Consider the following 18,425-nt stretch of genomic DNA (forward strand, 5'->3'; position numbering starts at 1 on the left):
GTCATATTTAAGCTTTCCTTCATTAAGCTTATGTTATTGAATGGCAGGTTGGACACCATTCACGTGCACATAAGGATCAATTTAAGCCATGTAAATAGCTATTATTTATCATATTATATATTATTTATTGTATTTTTCCCTAAGTGAAGAAGCCAAATTCATAGAAGTGCTAACCTGAGAGGTGAAGTATAAGCTATATAAAATGAGTGGGAAAATAATAATATTCTGAATGTCTGTTTTATGATTATAATAACAGTAGGTAATAAACGTGGGTGGTTTTGCATTTTGCAAAGCAATTTAACTTCATGTGTGTAAAAAAAAAAAACTCACCAATAAAGAAATGTTTGCTTAATTTGAAGTGTTTAGGAATGAGAGGTGTTCATAAAACTTAATCTTTTTAGTTATTTTTCATTCATTTTCTTGGAGTGAATGAAGTATGTTGCTTACTATGGAAGTAATAATAATGCTTTGTATTTATATAGCATCTTTCATCTGAGGATCTCAAAGTGCTTTTCAAATAATGTCTCATGAATCCTCACAACACTTCAGTGAGGTAGGTAGGTGGCAAGTATTACTATCTTCATTTTACAGATGGAGAAATTAAGCCACAAGATAGTTAAATGATTTACGTATGTAGATGTACCAACCAGATGTAGAAGCAACCTGAGCTACTAAAGTAAAAATAATTATATTTTAGGAGGATTGGCATAGTATAAATCATTAACCTCTTTGCTTTTGTACTTTACATAGATTATCTATTAAAACAAATACGGTCAGCTTTATAATGTTCACATTAAAACTAGTGTTTTCTTTTCTACTTTAGAGTAGAAAATATTATAATACTCTTTTTCTCCCTATTTTTAGGTCAGCAGCAAGGACAAGATGGAGTCAAAGTCCAACAAGCTACAATAGCTCCTGTAACTGTAGCAGTCGGAGGAATTGCTAATGCTACGATAGGTGCTGTTAGTCCTGACCAACTCACACAAGTGCATTTGCAGCAAGGCCAGCAAGCTTCTGATCAAGAGGTACAGCCTGGCAAGAGGCTTCGAAGAGTTGCCTGTTCCTGTCCTAACTGTAGGGAAGGAGAAGGAAGGTAAAAATGCTCAATTACCAACTCTCTCTCTGGAGGGCGTATAACATTGTTAAAACCAAGACATTGGTTGGGTACTTAGATCATTAGAATATCACTTGCTCTTTTAGTCCAGAAGTTGAGATATAATGTTGTCATGAAGAGGATTAAATTGAGCTGTTCTAGGAACGGTTCTCTACCTGGTACCTTATACTTTTTTGCAATTGTTTACTTTTTTTATTTAGCATGTAAAAGTTTAAACTTTACTGACGTAAAACTCACCATACAATTCAGTCATTTAAAGTGTACATTTTACTAGTTTTTAATGTATTTACAGAGTCGTGTAGCTATCCATTAACTACAATTAATTTTGCACATTGTCACCCTCAAAAGAAGCCCTATATTCTTAACCATCACCCCCTCAATCACCAACTCTTCTAGCTCTAGGCAACCACTGAAACTGTTTCTGTCTCTAGATTTGCCTATTCTAAATATTTCACATAATGGAATCATATAATATGTGGTCTTTTGTGACTGGTTTTATTCAAATAGCGCGTTTTGAAAGTTTTTTCTGTATTATAGCATGCATTAACACTTTATTTTTATTTTTTATTTTTTTAAGATTTTATTTATTTACCTTTAGAGGGGAAGGGGAGGAGGGAGGGAGAGAAATATCAATGTATGGTTGCCTCTCATGCGTCCCCTGCTGGGAACTGGCCTGCAACCCAGGCATGTGCCCTGACTGAATTGAACCGAGATACTCTGGTTTGCAGGCCCATGCTCAATCCACTAAGCTACACCAGCCAGGGCTATTTTTTTTAATGACAAAAACATTCTGTTGTATGTCTATATAATATTTTACTTATCCAGTCATCAGTTGATGGACATTTGGATTTTCTACCTGTTGGCTATTAAACTGCTGTAAACATTCTTATACAACTTTTTATGAGGTCATATGTTTTCATTCTCTTAGGCATATACCTAGGATTGGAATTACTGGTTCATAATGGTGACTCTAGATCTGTTTGAGAAACTGCCAGATGTTTTCCAATGTGGCTGTGTTATTTTATGTTCCCACCAGCCGTGTATGAGGGTTCTGATTGCTCCACATTATAGCCAACACTTGTTATAATCTGACTTTTTGATGATCTCTATCCTAGTGGGTATGAAGTGGTATCTCACTGTAGTTTTGATTTACATTTCTCTGATGACTGATGACATAGAGTAGGGGTGTCAAACTCATTTTCACCAGGGGCCACATCGGCCTCAAGGCTGCCTTCAAAGGGCCGAATATAATTTGAGGATTATATAAATGTAACTACTCCTTAACTAGGGGCAAGGAGCTTGGTGCTGCTGCTGAGTAGAAACAAGGTGCTGGTCTGGATTTAGCCTGCATTCAGCCTGTGGGCCTTTTGTTTGCCACTTGTGACATAGAGTATATTTTCATGTGCTTGGTGGCAATTTGTGTATCTTTTTAGAGATATATCTATTAATATCTTTTGGGTGTTTTATTTCTTTTTGTTATTTTATCATTGAGGTTCTTTATTCTAGTACAGGTTCCTTATCAGATACATGATTTGCACATGCTTTCTCCCAGTCTGTGAGTTGTCCTCTCTCCCTTGATAATGTCCTTTGAAACACTGAAGTTTTTATTTTGATGAAGCTTAGTCTTTTCTTTGGTTACTTCATTTTTTGGTGTTGTATCCAACAATTAATTACCAAATCTGAGGTCACAAAGATGCCTAGTTTTCTTGGGCATCTTGGGCAAAGAAACAAAAAGAAACTTTTGTTTCTTTTGTAGCTTTTGCTCTTACATTTAGGTCTTTGATCAATTTGGGCTTAATTTCTTTTATATGGTGTGAGGCAAAGGCTCATGCAACACCATTATTGAAAAGACCGTCCTTTCCCCATGTACTGAATGGTCATGGCATTTGTGTCAAAAAAGCAGTTGACCATGGATACATAGGTTTATTTCTGGATGAATAGTTCTATTTCATTGATTTATAGATCTCATTGTATGCACCCTGTGTTGATTATTTTGGCTTTGTAGTAATTTGAAATTGGGAAGTATGAGTCCTCTGACCTTGTTACTCATTTTCAGTGTTGTTTTGCCTCTATAGGGACACTGGAAATATGTCAATTTTAGAATCAGTTTGCCAGTTTTCTATAAAGAAGGCAGATTGGGCCCTGGTTGGTGTAGCTCAGTGGATTGAGCATGGGCTGTGAACCAAAGGGCTGCTGGTTTGATTCCCAGTTGGGGCATATGCCTGGTTGCGGGCCAGGTCCCCAGTGGGGGCCATGTGAGAGGCAACTGCACATTGACGTTTCTCTCTCTTTCTCCTTCCCTTCCCCCCTCTCTAAAAACAAATAAATAAAATATTTTATTTACAAAAAAATAAGGCAGACGGGATTCTCTCAGGGGTGACATTGAATCTTTAGATCAGTGTTGCCAGTTTAAGAGCATTAAGACTTCAGAACCAAATACATGTTATATGTTTTTGTGTTCATTTAGGTCTTCTTTAATTTCTTTCAACACTGTTGTGTAGTTTTCAGAGTTTAAATTTTACACTTCTTTGTTAAACTTAATCCTGAATATTTTATTCTTGTTGATGCTATTGTAAATGGAACAGTTTTCGTAATTATTCATTGCATATGTCTACCAGTACTGCTTATTTTTGTGCATCTTGATCCTGCAGCCTTGCTGAACTCTTTTATTAGTTCTACTACCTTTTTAGTGGATTTCTTCGTGTTTTTCTATATGTAAGAGCTCGTCATCTGCAAATATAGTTTTATTTTGTCCTTTCCATGCTTGACTTTTATTTCTTTTTCTTGCCTGTGATAATTGTTCTGTCCAAAACCTACAAGTGCAGTGTTGAAATAAAGTGGTGAAAGTGGACATCATTTTTCTATTACTGGTCTTAGGGGAAAAGCAGCTAGTCTTTTACCATTAAGTATGGTATTAGCTCTGGGTTTTTCATGAATGCCCTAAGTTAGGTTAAGAAAACACACTATTTCTACTATATTGAGTATTTTTTATCTTGAAGGGTGTTGGATTATGTCAAATGCCTTTCAGCATCTATTGAGCTGATCATGGAGTTTTTGTGTTTTATTCCATCAATGTGGTATATTACATTAATTGATTAATGGATGTTAAAGTAGTTTTACTTTCATAAGGTTAAATCCAACTTGGTTTATAATTATTTTATACGTTGCTAGATTTGGTTTGCTAGTATTTTGTTCAAGATTTTTGCATCTAGGTTCATGACAGGTATTGGTTTGCAGTTTTCTTAAAATGAATGTCTTTGCTTTCATGGAATGAGTTGATAAGTGTTCCTTCCAGTTTTATTTTTGAAAGAGTTTGTTGAAAAACTGATGTTAATTTTCTAAATGTTTTGTGGAATTTGCTAGTGAAGCCCTGGGCTTTTCTTACGGGTATTTTTTTAACTTCTAATTCAGTCTTTTTTCTTGTTATGGGTTTCTTTCATTCTGGTTAGTTGTTCTTGAGTCAGTTTTGGTACTTTTTGTCTTTCTAGGAATTTGTCCTTTTCATTTAAGTTATTTTAAGCAATTGGCATGTAATTGTTCTTGTTTTACGAAAATATTGAATTAGAGATTGAAATCTCCAACCGTTGATGAATTATCTGTTTCTCCCTTCATTTCTGTTAGTTTTTACTTGCTGTTTTGGGACTCTCTTGTTACTGTCCTGTTTAACTGAATGTCTATTTATAATTGTTACGTCTTCCTGATAGATCAACCCATTTATCTTTAATAAATTGTCCTCTTAATCTTTGATTACATCTTTTGTTTTAAAGTTTGTTTTGTCTAATGTTAATATCACCACTCCAGCTTTCTAGGGGTTGTCGTTGGCTCATCTATTTTTATCATTTTACTTTCAGTCTCTTTGCATCTTTCAGTGCAAAGTGTGTCACCTATAGATAGCATAGAGTTGGATCTGTTTTTCTAAACCTCCAATCTGACAAAATCTGTCTTTGAATTGGATTGTATACTTCATTCACATTTGATGGTACTGACATAGTTGAATTTACAACTGTCATTTTATTTTCTCATATCTTATGCCTTTTGTTCCTCTGTTCTTTCTTTACTTCCTTTTACATTAAGTGACTGTAGCGTTTTAACTTTAATTTAGCACTTTAACTTTATTAATGATTTTTAAAATTATATTATTTTGAGTTACTTCTTTGGTAGTTTTTCTAAGCCTTACCATACGTAGCTTAGTTTATGATCACTTTAAGATTTATAGTAACTTAATTCCAGTGAGTTATAGAAAAGTTACTACTACATGGGTCTATTCTCTTTTGCTTGTTTTTGTGGTATTATTGGTATACATAGTATAAATTATACAAACTCAGTAGTACATTGTTATAATTATTACTTTATCTAATTTTACTTTTTTTAAACAAAGGGGAAAGACAGGGAGTGTGTATGTATAGCTTTTGCTATGTTAACTGTATCAATTCAAGTTTCCTTTATGTGTTCCTGTGGACTTGAGTTCCCATCTGGGGTCATTACCGTAGCACAGTACAGCATTGCTCTCATCCTCCCACTTTGTGCTGTTTTTGACAATATATGTAACAATGTATTTTTGGCAGATATATGTTACATGTATTTTCATTTCTATAATGTTATAGGCTTGACAATACATTTTATACATTTATAAAATTGCTTTTACTTTTTTATTGGTCAATTAATAAAAAATTGATTTTAGAGAGAGGAAATGAGAGAGAACACCATCGATTTGTTGTTTCATTTATTTATGCATTCATTAGTTGATTCTTGTATGTGCCCTGACCAGGGATTGAATCGACAACCTTGGCATATCAGGACGATCCTCTGAGCTAATTGGCCAGGGCCTAAAATTGCTTTTTAAATAAATTAAGGGGAGAAATATGAAGTTCTACTGCCCTTTATTACTACATATTTATCAGTGCTGGCCCTCTTTTGTTTCTTTGTGTGCAATAGAATTACTTTTTGGGTTCACTTGCTGTCAGCTTAAACAAATTTCTTTAGTATTTCTTGCATAGCAAGTCTGCAAGCCCTAAATTCTGTCAGTTTTTGTTTATCTGGAAATATCTTTATTTCACCTTCAATTTTGAAAGATAGCTTTGCTGAATATAAGATTTTTTTAAAGTTTTTTTTCTTTGAGAACTTTGAATATGTTTTCCCACTGCCTCCTGAACTCTTGTCTCTATTGAGAAATCATCCTGTTAATCTTTGTGGGGTTCCCTTGTAAGTGATGAGTCATTTTTCTCCTGCTGCTGCTTTCAAGATTTTTGTCCTTATCTTGGATTTTAAGATTTTTAGTATAAAGTATCTGTGAATCTCTGTGTTTATCCTACTTAGAGTTTGTTCAGCTTCCTGCATGTGTAGATTAATGTTTTTCAGTAAGTTTTCACCATTGTTTCTTTGAAAATTTTTTTCTACTCTCCTCTCTCCTTCCTTTACTCCTCCTCTCCCTACACTCCTCCTCCCTGTTCTGCCCACCCCTACTGTACGTTGGTGTCCCACATTTCTGTGACACTGTGAGACTGTTAATTTTTCCTTGTTCTTTTTCTTGTTTTTGGATTACATAATCTCTATTGATCTATGTTCAACTTCTCTGTTTCTTCTCTTGAGTACCTCCAGTGAATTTTTCATTTCAGTTGTACTTTTCATCTCCAGAATTTCCTATTGTTTTTTTAATCATTTCTCTTTATTGATATACTCTGTTTGACGTCACATTATCATTATGCTCCTTTAATCATGGTGACAGTTCTTTCAGCCTATTTATTTATTTATTTATTTATTTATCTTTAGAAGGGAAGGGAAGGAGAGAAAGATCAGTGTATGGTTGCTTCTGGTGCGTCCCGTGCTGGGAACTGGCCTGCAACCCAGGCCTGTACCCTGATGAGGAATCAAACCATGATCTTTTGGTTCGCAGGCCCATTGCTCAATCCACTGAGCTACACCAGGCCAGGGCTCATCCTATTTATAATGGCTACTTTGAAGTCTTGTTAAATCTGGTTGCTGTCACAGGTAGTTTCTCTTCCCTGATTTATGGGGTATATGGGTCATACTTTCTTGTTTTGGGGTTTGTTTTTGGTGGGGGGGATTTTTGGCATGTCTCGTAAGTTTTTGTTGTCAACTGGACGGTTTGGATAATACTTTGTAACAACCCTTAGTCCTGCCCCTGTCCTCCCCTTCCCCTATCTTATTGTTGTTTACTTATTTATTTAGAAACTGGTTGGATTATTTTAGAAATACCTCTGGCACCTTGGGAAGTATGTTGCTTCTCAGTGGATGCAGACTTGAGTATTCTAATAGTGACTCAGGGATGACAGTAGTTTTGGCAGGGATCTTTTTGATGGTCTTTCCCTGACCACACCCAAGCTATTAAGCTCCTCTAATTGCCAGCTGATCGCTCTATTGTTTTCAACAGTGCCCTGGAGCATACATCATTCTACCATCTGATCCCATCAGATTCCTTTAAAATCACTAGGTCTGTGTTGGAGATTTATTCTGACTTTGGAGGACCCCCCCCAGCTTGCCTCTTTTCTGGCTTCTGTCAGGCAATCTAGACAGCCTCCAGTTTAACCTGTTTCTCCCATGACTGTATTTGTCTAGTCCTGGTTACCTTTTGCAACAGAGTCTCCAATGTGTTTAAGAAATCCCTGAGGCTAAAACTTCTCCACACTTTGTTGCAAATGTTTGAGAGTCAATTTTGAGGGGGAAGAGATTTGGAGTTTTCTTTTTATAGTATGCTCTCACCCTGGCCTAAATCTCTGTGTCTTAGCCCTTGAACTGGGAGTTGAGACAGTGAGTGGCGCCTTTCTCTCTCAGTGGCATCCTTGCACGCTCACAGGGGAGTCCACCTTTTGGCATCTCTGGGCCACCCATTAAATACATTGAGACATGTGATCACACACACAAAAATCTCATGAAGTTTTAAGTAAATTTATAGTTTTGTGTTGGGCCTTATTTATAGCCATCCTGTGTCATGTTTGGGTCACGGACTGTGGGTCAGACACCCCTACAGAAGCTGAGTGCTTGTGGGCAGGAAGGCATCAATAGCCTCAGGTTTTCTTGGCTTGCTTCTCTTGGCTTGGTACCTCTGATTCACAGACTGCAGCTGATCTGGGTATCCAAGGTAGAGTCTATGTAGTCGGGATTGAGTGGAAGAAGGGAGTTCCTTGCCTGTCAGCCACACTGACCTAGAATTTAGTCTCAGCAACAGGTAGCTGGGGGGTAGAATAACCCTTGTAAAGAGATAGCCATGGACTAGAAGGCGGGAGGAGAGGAATCTGTTCTTGGCTACACTAGACTGTAGTGTTTCTGAATGAAGGAAGGTAGCAGGGAGAAGGAGAGAGGGAGTAGGGAGTGCCATGGTTCAAATGACCATATTCTCTCCCTGTTCACATCAGCAAGATTCTTTGCTTTCTATGAGTACATATTTATTTATTTGCTATGTATTCCTAAAGCCAATTCCAGAGACTACAGATGGTATTTTTAAATTATTTTATTTTATTTATTTTTATTTTTAGACAGAGAGGAAGTGAGGGAGAGAGACAGAACATCAGTGTGTGGTTGCCTCTCACGTGGCCCCCACTGGGGACCTGGCCCGAAACCGAGGCATGTGTCCTGACTGGGAATTGAACCGGCAACCCTTTGGTTCACATCCCATGCTCAATCCACTGAGCTACAGTTTCACTCGGGAGTAGGTCCATGGAGCTCATCACACTGTTTCCTGGAATTAAAACCCTGAACCTTACACTCTTAAATGGGGAATATTACCCTTTCCTATTCTAGAGAAGAATATTCAAGTGGTTGTAAAACTTAGAGATGACCCCCTCCAGGGAAGAGGCTAAGAGTTAAACATGAGGTCCAGTGCAGAACATAAGCTCCCTGAGATGAACATGTTTTCCATAGCATTTTTCAGTTTAGTATCCAACTCTGGGTTTGTTTGTTTTTTCCAATTGAAATTTTTCTGATGTTTAACTATAGTTACAACATAATGATTTAAAAAAACCCATTCAGAAAAGCATTGTTTCATTATCTTTCACTTTTCCATAACTATAAGCTTGGTGTTTGGAAATGTAATTAATGTTTGTTTCTTGTTTTGTTAGAGGCAGTAATGAACCAGGAAAAAAGAAACAGCATATTTGTCATATCGAAGGATGTGGAAAAGTTTATGGCAAAACATCTCACCTACGAGCACATCTTCGTTGGCACACTGGAGAAAGACCTTTTGTGTGCAACTGGATGTTTTGTGGCAAAAGATTCACAAGGAGTGATGAGCTTCAGAGACACAGAAGAACCCACACAGGTTAGTTTACTTTTGGACTTACACTTTCTACTTATTTTTTCAGTGCTTAGATGAAAACTTTAGTGATAGTTAGCTATCAAATTCGAAATACAGAAATTCAAGAGCAGTCACTTTAACAATTATATGGGAGATGTTTAAGAGCAAAATTCTATACTTCATATTTTGTTCTACTTTTTGTAAGTTCTATCAGCATAATTACATGCCTTAGAATGTATTTCATCTGCTTATGTTGTATTCAAAGTATGATGAATCCCAATATGGTGGGGTTTTTTTTTCCCCAGTATTTAAATAGATGAAAATAGAGTTAAGATTATTGGTGATTTTTATTAGTTTTTATTTTTTTTACAATCCAGAAAATTAACTAAAAGTATCCAGAATAGTGATACCCACCTAACTTACTCAGAATTGACAACTGTCAATGTTATATGGTGTTATTTTTTTAGTAAAACAAATTGTGTGTAAAGTTAACATCATCTTTGTCCTCCTACTTCTCAAGGACAGAAGCTACCATGAATTTGAAGTGTAAGTTTTTAGTACAGTATTAATACTCTTGCATATATTGTTCATGGATATATATGGTAAATACCGTTTGTGTGTACTATGAAATTTTACATAAATGATATATTACAGTATCATAATTTCACTTAGTATGTTTTAAGACCCATCCAAGTTCATATATATGTGCATAATTGTGTATTACAAGTGTGTATATCTCTTAACTGCTATACCGTCTCTTATCACATGACTACTACACTGTATTAATCCATTTCCCATGCTGTTTAGGTTGTTGCTAGTCTTTGCTGTCACAGACTTTGCTCCTGTGTATATGTAGTGAAGAAGTATAAGAAGTAGAAATACTGGGTCATAGAGAAGTGTATGCTTGATAACTATAACATCTCTGCAGTGGCTGTTATCATCTGTACTTCACCAGCAGTGATTGGAGTTTCCACTGCGATGTGTGTTCACCAGTTTTCAATAGTGTCAGGCTTTGGAAGCTTTTGTCACTTTCAGACAAGTTCTCATTTTTTTAATTAGCAGGGGTTTTTTCTTTTTATACTGAGATCAGCGTCTTTTCATACATTTATTGGTCATTTAGATTTCTTTTTCTGTTGGTTAGTTGCACATTTTTCTTCTTGGTTTTTTTCCTTTTTCTTCCTGATTTATATATTGTACTTTCTCCATATAGTGCTAGTCTTTTATCTTTGTGCTGTCCTGTCATTTGAAGTTTTACATTCTTACTTACTTAAATATAAAAATCTATAAATAAAATTTTGTCTTTTTTTTAGCAAAAAATGTTCATAAAGTTTTAAAAAACATTTTTTCTGATGGCTTTAAGGTGATTTTTTTTTAAAGTATGGTCATTCTAGACTTATTAGTCTAGAATGTTTTTGATGATGGAGTGAAATGGGGATATACTTTTCTTCCATGTGAAAAGATATTTTTTGAATAGCCCACATTCCTAATTGATTTATAATGAGGCTTCTTTCATATATTTATGTCCCCTTTAAGAGTGGCTCAGTTTCTCGGTCCTTTGTTTTAAAGCTTTTGTTTATTTGTCCATTTCTATACCAATATTATATTGTTTTAATTACCAGTGGCTTTGTTAAATTTTGATATCTGGTAGTGCAGTTTTTTTTCCGTAAAATACTGACCCTCTCTATTTAGAACATGTCTGATAAATGAGATTTGGGACTCAATATTTAATTATTTAATGAATTAATAATTTAGATAAATTTTTTAGGTAAACTTTAACTTGTACCAAAGTATATATATCAGCTACCACATATCAGATGTTTCAGATATTTTAACTCATTTGATTGTAGCAACACTATGAGATATAAATTAGCTTCATTTTATAGATTAGAAAATAGTTTCAGAGAAGAAAAAATAGCTGTTAAATCTATTCAAAGTGGTAAGTTTGATAAGCATGTAAGTTAGTAACACAAATGAGTATATTGGTCAATCCCTTAATAAGCATTGTGCTAAAACTAAGAATTTTAATTTTTAAAAAAGTTTTAAAAGTTTTCTGTATGGTAGTCCATTGGGGCTTCTAAGGCCACCTCTCCATTCATATTGGAAAGTATGATGTGAATAAAAATTTGTCCTATAACAATGTTGATTTCTGTTTTAGAAAAATATGAGAAGATGCAGTATTTCCAACCTGACTTCGCAGTGGGAGAGATTAGGGACGCCAAGAAAAATTGCTGCTTTCTCTAATTTGGAACCACACATTGTGATTTTGTAATTTTGTTTGAGAAACAGAGAGGTTCTGGGGTGTTTATCTGTCACACCTCCACATTCATACAAATATATGGAAGAGGCTCGTCCACAGAGTTATATATATATATATATGTACTTTAAAACCAAAGTTTAATGATTTGGGAGAGTATCTGTTTTTGAATAATTCATACCATTATCATTTTCTACTAGCTTAAATCAGATTTATATGTACTTTAAAGGGTGCTTCCAGTGTTTTAAACATCTTAATACATTATATACAAAATAATTTAATTAAATGTTATTATGAAAAATGTTAAGCTGAATATCTATATTTTATTTTTAAAGATTAGTATTGTAGCCCTGGCTGGTGTAGCTCAGTGGATTGAGCGAGGGCCTGCAAACCACATGATCGCGGTTCAATTCCCAGTCAGGGCACATGCCTGGGTTGCAGGCCAGTTCTTGGAAGGGGACTCACAAGAGGCAACCACACATTGATGTTTCTCTCCCTCTTTCCTTCCCTTCCTCTCTAAAGATAAATAAAATCTTTAAAAAAAAAAGAAAGAAAAAGATTTAGTATTATAACTTTTCTCTATATATTAAAGTTGAAAAGAATATGAAATAATATCTTTTGAGATAAGTAAATATTGATTGAATGTTTGATATGTTAGATTGAATGCCTTGACCGTTCATGTCAAGAACTATGTTTTATTTCATGTCCAACCCTAATCTAAGTAGAAACTCAGGCCCTTACTCTGAATTAATTATTTTTAGCCACTGCTGAAAATAATACAGATTTTTTTGCTTTTTGTAAAATAAAAATTTAAAATATTGCCCAGTGATACATGTATGTGCTATTTAAAATTCAAATTATACAGAAGAGCTTGCAGTGACTCTGTCCCACCCCAGTTCTGCTCCTCAGAGAAAATGATATTTAATATTTTAACTACTTTTACATTTTTATTCTTCCTGTGATGGCTACCATATATCTAAATAATGTTGTGCTTATAGTGTTATTTATTGATTTATCAGTATTAGACACTATTGACTTTTCACATCAAGAGTTAAGAATTTATGTCACTTTGCACCATCTGATGACATTCAAGTTTTCTTTTTTACCTGTGAGTGGGCCCAGCATTATCTCTTGACACACTGCTCTATGATACTGTTATCCTGTCTGTTCATTTTTCATCTCTTTCACATCTTAACTTCTCTCACCTAAACTTTTACCGTTTCTCTTCTTTCACTTGATGTTAGCTTGCATTCTTTTTCAATAAGCACTGTCTCCTTTTTATTACTAAATTTTTAATGCTGAAAATTAGTAAATAATTATTACTATGTAATATACTATGATTACATAGTTTCTCTTGTGTGTTTTTTTTTGTGAATTTTCTAATTGCCTTTTTCCCCTTTCATTGTTATTTTAACATTTTTATTACTTCTACTCTTCAAGAATAGTATCATCTACATCCATCCCCTCCACATTACTGGAGGTCTCCAGCTTTTTGTTAAAATGCTGAGTCCTGTCTAGGGCAGTTACACATCTGTAAACTTGAGACTTTTCTGTTCTTTTAGTTTGGATCTAGTGTTCTCAAGATCTCATATCTTAATTTTTTTCAGTTTACTCCCTTGGTTGCTGGAAAACACTCTGAAATGCTTTCTGTAAAGACGCTTTGGGGAACCCTGGCCGGTGTGGCTCAGGCTCAGTGGGTTGGGGCACATGCCTGGATGGCAGGGCGGGGCCCCAGTCGGGGGTGTGCAGGAGACACCCAATTGATGTTTCTTTTGCACATTGATGTTTCCATCCTTTCTCTTCTTCTCTCCCCCTCTCTAAAAATAAATAAATATGTACATTTTAAAAGTGCACAGGAAAGTAAGTTTGTCTAAAAATGTCTTTATTTTGCTTTTCCACTTAAATTGATGGTTTGGCTTTTACACAGTTCTAGGTTGAAAATTATATTCACGTAAAACATTAATGGAACTGCTCTATTATCTTCTTGCATGTTATACTAATGGGTCTGTTCTTTTTTTCTTGTGTTTTTGTAGGTGACCTGATTTCCCCTTCAACTTTTAAGGGTTTATTTATTCTTCTTATAACTTTTTATTTTAATGTTTTATACTTTTGTAAGAGTTCTTGTAATATAGATAGTTCTTGTATACCTTTCACCTAGATTCTTCTAAAATTAACCTCTTTTATAACTATAATAACTTATAAAAATTAACATTGGTACAATACTATTATTAATTGAGCTACAGATTTGCCCACAGACATACTTTTTCGGTTCCAGGATTCAGTCCAGATACCACATTGCATTTGTCTGTCACAGCTCTTTGGTCTCCTGCAATTGGTGAAATTTCCTTATCCTTTCCTTGGCTTTTCTTACCTTGACACAATGGAAGGTTAGTTATTTTGTAGAATATCCCTCAATTTGGGTTTGTCTGATACTTTCTTATGATTATATTGAGCTTATGAATTGCTGTTGGGGAGACTACCACAGATATTACTGCCCTTCTCATCGCATCATGTAAGAGAGTATGTGATGTCAGAATATCCTATTATTGGTGATGTTAAATTAACCTTGAGGAATTGGTTAAGATGATGTATGCAGTGTATACCTGGCATCTCCACTGTGAACTCATTTTATTCTTTCTATCTTTTGTTCATTAGAAGCAAGTCACTTAAGTCCAGTCTACATTCAAGTGGAGGTGAATGAAGCTCCACCTCCCGAAGGGAAGAGTATGAAAGAATTTGTGGCATTACATGAAAACCACAGTAATTAGCAAATATTTTGGAGGAGATTCTTTAGATTTACATAAATATCCTATTTCTCTAATAAGAAAATATTAATCTTTGACTTTTAGCATTTCTCATTTTATCTTGCCTACAATAATTATTACCATGGTGTTTTTAAGGGTCATTTTAAAAAAATGTGTTTTATTGATCATGCCATTGCAGTTGTCCCATTTCCCCCCTCCTTCCCCTTTACCCTGCACACCCACTCCCCCCATTCCCCCCCTGTAGTTCATGTCCATGTGTCACAAGTTCTTTAGATTCTATATTTCCCATACTATTCTTATCCTCCCCCTATCTATTTTCTATCTACTGTCTATGCTACTTATTTTCTGTACCTCTCCCCCCTTCTCCTCCTCCCACTCCCCTGTTGCTAACCCTCCACGTGATCTTCATTTCTATGGTTCACTCCTGATCTAGCTGTCCACTTAATTTGCTTTTCTTTTATGTGTGGTTGTTAATAACTGTGAGTTTGCTGTCCTTTCACTGTTCATCTTTTTTATCTTCTTTTTCTTAGATAAGTCCATTTAACATTTCACATAATAAGGGCTTAGGAGTGATGAACTCCTTGAACTTGACCTTATCTGAGAAGCATTTTATCTGCCCTTCTTCCATTCTAAATGAAAGCTTTGCTGGATAGAGCAATCTTGGATGTAAGTCCTTGACTTTCATGACTTTAAATACTTCTTTCCAACCCTTTCTTGCCTGTAAGGTCTCTTTTGAGAAATCCACTGACAGTCTGATGGGAACTCTGTAGGTGACTGTCCCCTTATCTCTTGCTGCTTCTAAGATTCTCTCCTTGATTTTAATCTTGGCTAATGTAGTTATGATGTGCCTTGGTGTGTTCCTTCTTGGGTCCAACTTTTTTGGGACTCTCTGAGCTTCCCGGATTTCCTGGAATTCTATTTCCTTTGCTAGATTGGGGAAGTTCTCCTTTATTGAGAAAAGTTCTCCTTTTCTACTTCTTGCTCTTCATCTTCCCCTTCTGGTACCCCTATAATTTGGATGTTGGAATGTTTAAAGATGTCCTGGAGGTTCCTAAGCCTCTCCTCATTTTTTTAAATTCTTCTTTCTTCATTCTTTTCTGTTTGGTCATTTTTTTCTTCCTTTTGGTTCACTCGATTGATTTTAGTCCCAGTTTCCTTTTCATCACTATTGTTTCCCTGTGCGTTTTGCTTCATTTCACTTAGTGAAGCCTTCATTTCTTCCTCCAATTTGTGACTAAAATCAACCAGTTCTGTGAGCATCCTGATCACCAGTGTTTTGAACTGTGCATCTGATAGGTTGGCTATCTCTTGGTTGCTTAGAAGTATAGGCTCTGGGGCTTTGAGCTGTTCTTCTTCTTGAGCCATAATGTTTTGGTCTGTTTGTGCTTGTTACATTTGAGGGGCGGAGCCTTAGGTGTTCACCAGGGTGGTCAACCCACTAGCTGGGTTGTGACACTGTATGTGGGGGTGGGGCCAGAGAGGGGCAGTGGCATCTGTTCTACTCTCTCTCGGATTTTGGTCCTCTCTGCTGCTTCCCACAAGCAAATTGGGCCCTTCCAGTGCTAGTTCCTGGATGTGTGGGCTTGTGCACCCCCAGAACCCTGTGGGTCTCTCCAAGGAACTCTCTGTGAGCCCCCACTGGGTCTTCCCGTTTCCACCCCACGCCTGGGATCTGCCAACCGCTGCCTCCACACCTGGGTTGGTCTGGCAGCTTTTTCCTTCTCCACCCCGCTCCACCAGCCGCTGACTCCACCCCTCTTACTGGTCTGGATGAATGGTTCGTTGCTGTCGGACTTCAGTACAGTTTAATTTTCTCTCTGTTTTGGTTGCGTTCTGGTTTTTAAATATTTGTTGTTCATAAACTTGGTTGTGTGAGGACGTACAGTGTTTCCACCTATGCCTCCATCTTGTCTGGGAGTGTAAAAGGTCATTTTCTTTTAATCTTTTAAATTAGATTTTATTATTTTAATAAGATTTTATTTATCTTTAGAGGGGAAGGGGAGGAGAGAGGGAGAGAAATATCAATGTGTGGTTGCCTCTCGTATGTCCCCTGCTGGGAACTGACCTGCAACCCAGGCTTGTGCCCTGACTGGGAATTGAACCACGATCCTTTGGTTTGAGGGCCTGTGCTCAATCCACTGAGCTATGCCAGCCAGGGCTATTTACTTATTTTTAGACAGAGGGGAAGGGTGGGAGAAAGACAGGGAGAGAAACATTAATGTGTGGTTGCCTGTCATGCACCCCCTGCTGGGGACCTGGCCCACAACCCAGGCATGTGCCCTGACTGGGATTCAAACCAGTGAACCTTTAGTTCATAGTCCAGCACTCATCCCACTGAGCCATACCAGCCAGGGCTAAAGGTAATTTTCTTTTCCCCCATTATTTGTATAATTTTTAGTTGTAATTCTGTGTAAAGAAGATTTATACTTCCTCCCCAATTATTTATTCAGTCATTTACTTATGTCACTGCAGACTCATGATTGTTTGTTTTATTTGGGAGGTCCTAATGCAATGTTATCATTATTTTTTTGCTCAGATCATCCCATCTTTGGCCAATAGAAATAGTTTCAGATCATCTCCTCTGTCCTTTTGCCATACCTGCATCCATTTTTGTTTTAACTGTAAGAGCTTTCTTTTAATCTTCAGTACTCAATTAATTTCATACTTATGTATGTAGTCATAAGTTTTATTGTGCTCTGGGTCGGACTCTTCAGCTCTGGGTTCTCCCCCACGCATTTTCACCACTTATCATTATCCCCTTTTATTTTTTACTCTTTTTGGACTTTTATTAGGTGTATGCCAGATTCCATATCTTGGTGTGATTTTTGTAAGTTTCTTACAACTTACCTCCTTTTTGTCTTTTTTTCCTATTGTTTTCTGTGAGATTCCTTGAACTTTAACTTCAAATATTTCTGTTTAATTTTTTTTAGCTTTAATCTTACTTTTTATTGTTCATTTCTTTATTACATCCTGTACTCACTATGTGGATTGCAGGGGCTTGCCAGAAGTCTCTGAGTTTTCCAGTTAGACAATTTTTAGTAGTTATGTTTCTCTAGGAGAATATTTTTAGTCCACATCTTGCTTTTTCTGATGTTAGGTTTTCCTGAATTATTCAGTGAAACTTGGCTTTTGTTCAAGTGCACAATAATGATGATTGATGAATATGTTTAAAGTGAAGATTATGAGGGTTTTATGAACTGGTGGCTTTTAGGCAGTTGGGTAGGGGCACTGTGTGTTATACTGGAAGACACTTAATTACAAAGGACAGTAATATAATGCGGGACCACATTTCTTTAAATACAAATCTTTCAATATTTTGCCTCAGTTTTTTGATAGTAGGGTTAATGTTCCAGGTATAGACTTTAATTTACTGGTTTGTGCTTCGGGGCTCCCTCTCACCATTTGGGGTCCCAGACTTGTATAGAATTTCATGGAAGACAGATTGTCTCTCTTCTAGAATATCTTCTTTTCCTCGATAGTCTTTATTGTAGTTTGACACAGTTTAAATGTGTGTAACATTGTATAACACCAAGTGAGTTTCACAGGATTTGGGGGGGTGGTTTTTGCCTCCTTTGTCTATCAGCTTCCAACCCGTGGGCACTGACTAGCAGGTGTAAGCAGCAAACAGTCTAAGAGGAAGCATGCGTATCTAACCAGAGAACCAGGAGAGGGGGCCCTGTGCTCTAAGGTCAGCTCCCTTTGTAGGTTGCACTGAGGTAGCGACTGCATAGGCACCGAACAACCTGAGAAAAAATGCCCACATTTCTGGCTAGCGTAACCAGGAAATGGGGGCCTTCTTTCACAGCTACTGTGAGGGGAATCACCATTGTTTTCCTCTCTGAAGGGGAATCCATACCTGGTGGTACTGGGAGCCTTAGGAATTTAGGTTGTCTGGCCAGAGAAACCAGGAAACAGGACATTTGGGGGTTGGAAAGCATGAGGGAAATCTTGGAGAGATTTGTAGAAGATCCCTCATTTCATGTGTATAACAAAATAAGAGCTGCACAAGCACAGAACAGAGCCAGAGAACCATAGCCAACG

At 36.5% G+C, this 18,425-nt stretch overlaps 1 protein-coding gene across 3 annotated transcripts in view; it reads left to right on the forward strand.

The window, feature by feature from the left end:
* SP4 (Sp4 transcription factor) overlaps positions 1-18,425 on the forward strand; it is a 65,555-nt gene that overhangs the window by 40,248 nt on the left and 6,882 nt on the right. For all 3 annotated transcript variants that reach the window (XR_005084834.2, XM_037162304.2, XM_037162302.2), the window contains exons 4-5: positions 865-1,093; positions 9,190-9,389. Coding sequence is in view for 2 of the 3 variants with exons in the window: in XM_037162304.2 (XP_037018199.1) it covers positions 865-1,093; positions 9,190-9,389 (429 nt within the window). In the remaining variant the exon portion in view is untranslated. The remainder of the gene's footprint in view (positions 1-864; positions 1,094-9,189; positions 9,390-18,425) is intronic.

Source organism: Artibeus jamaicensis, unplaced genomic scaffold (assembly GCF_021234435.1).
Source record: "Artibeus jamaicensis isolate MK-2021 breed Jamaican fruit bat unplaced genomic scaffold, CSHL_Jam_final contig_3230, whole genome shotgun sequence".
In the NCBI taxonomy this organism is placed as follows: domain Eukaryota; kingdom Metazoa; phylum Chordata; class Mammalia; order Chiroptera; family Phyllostomidae; genus Artibeus; species Artibeus jamaicensis.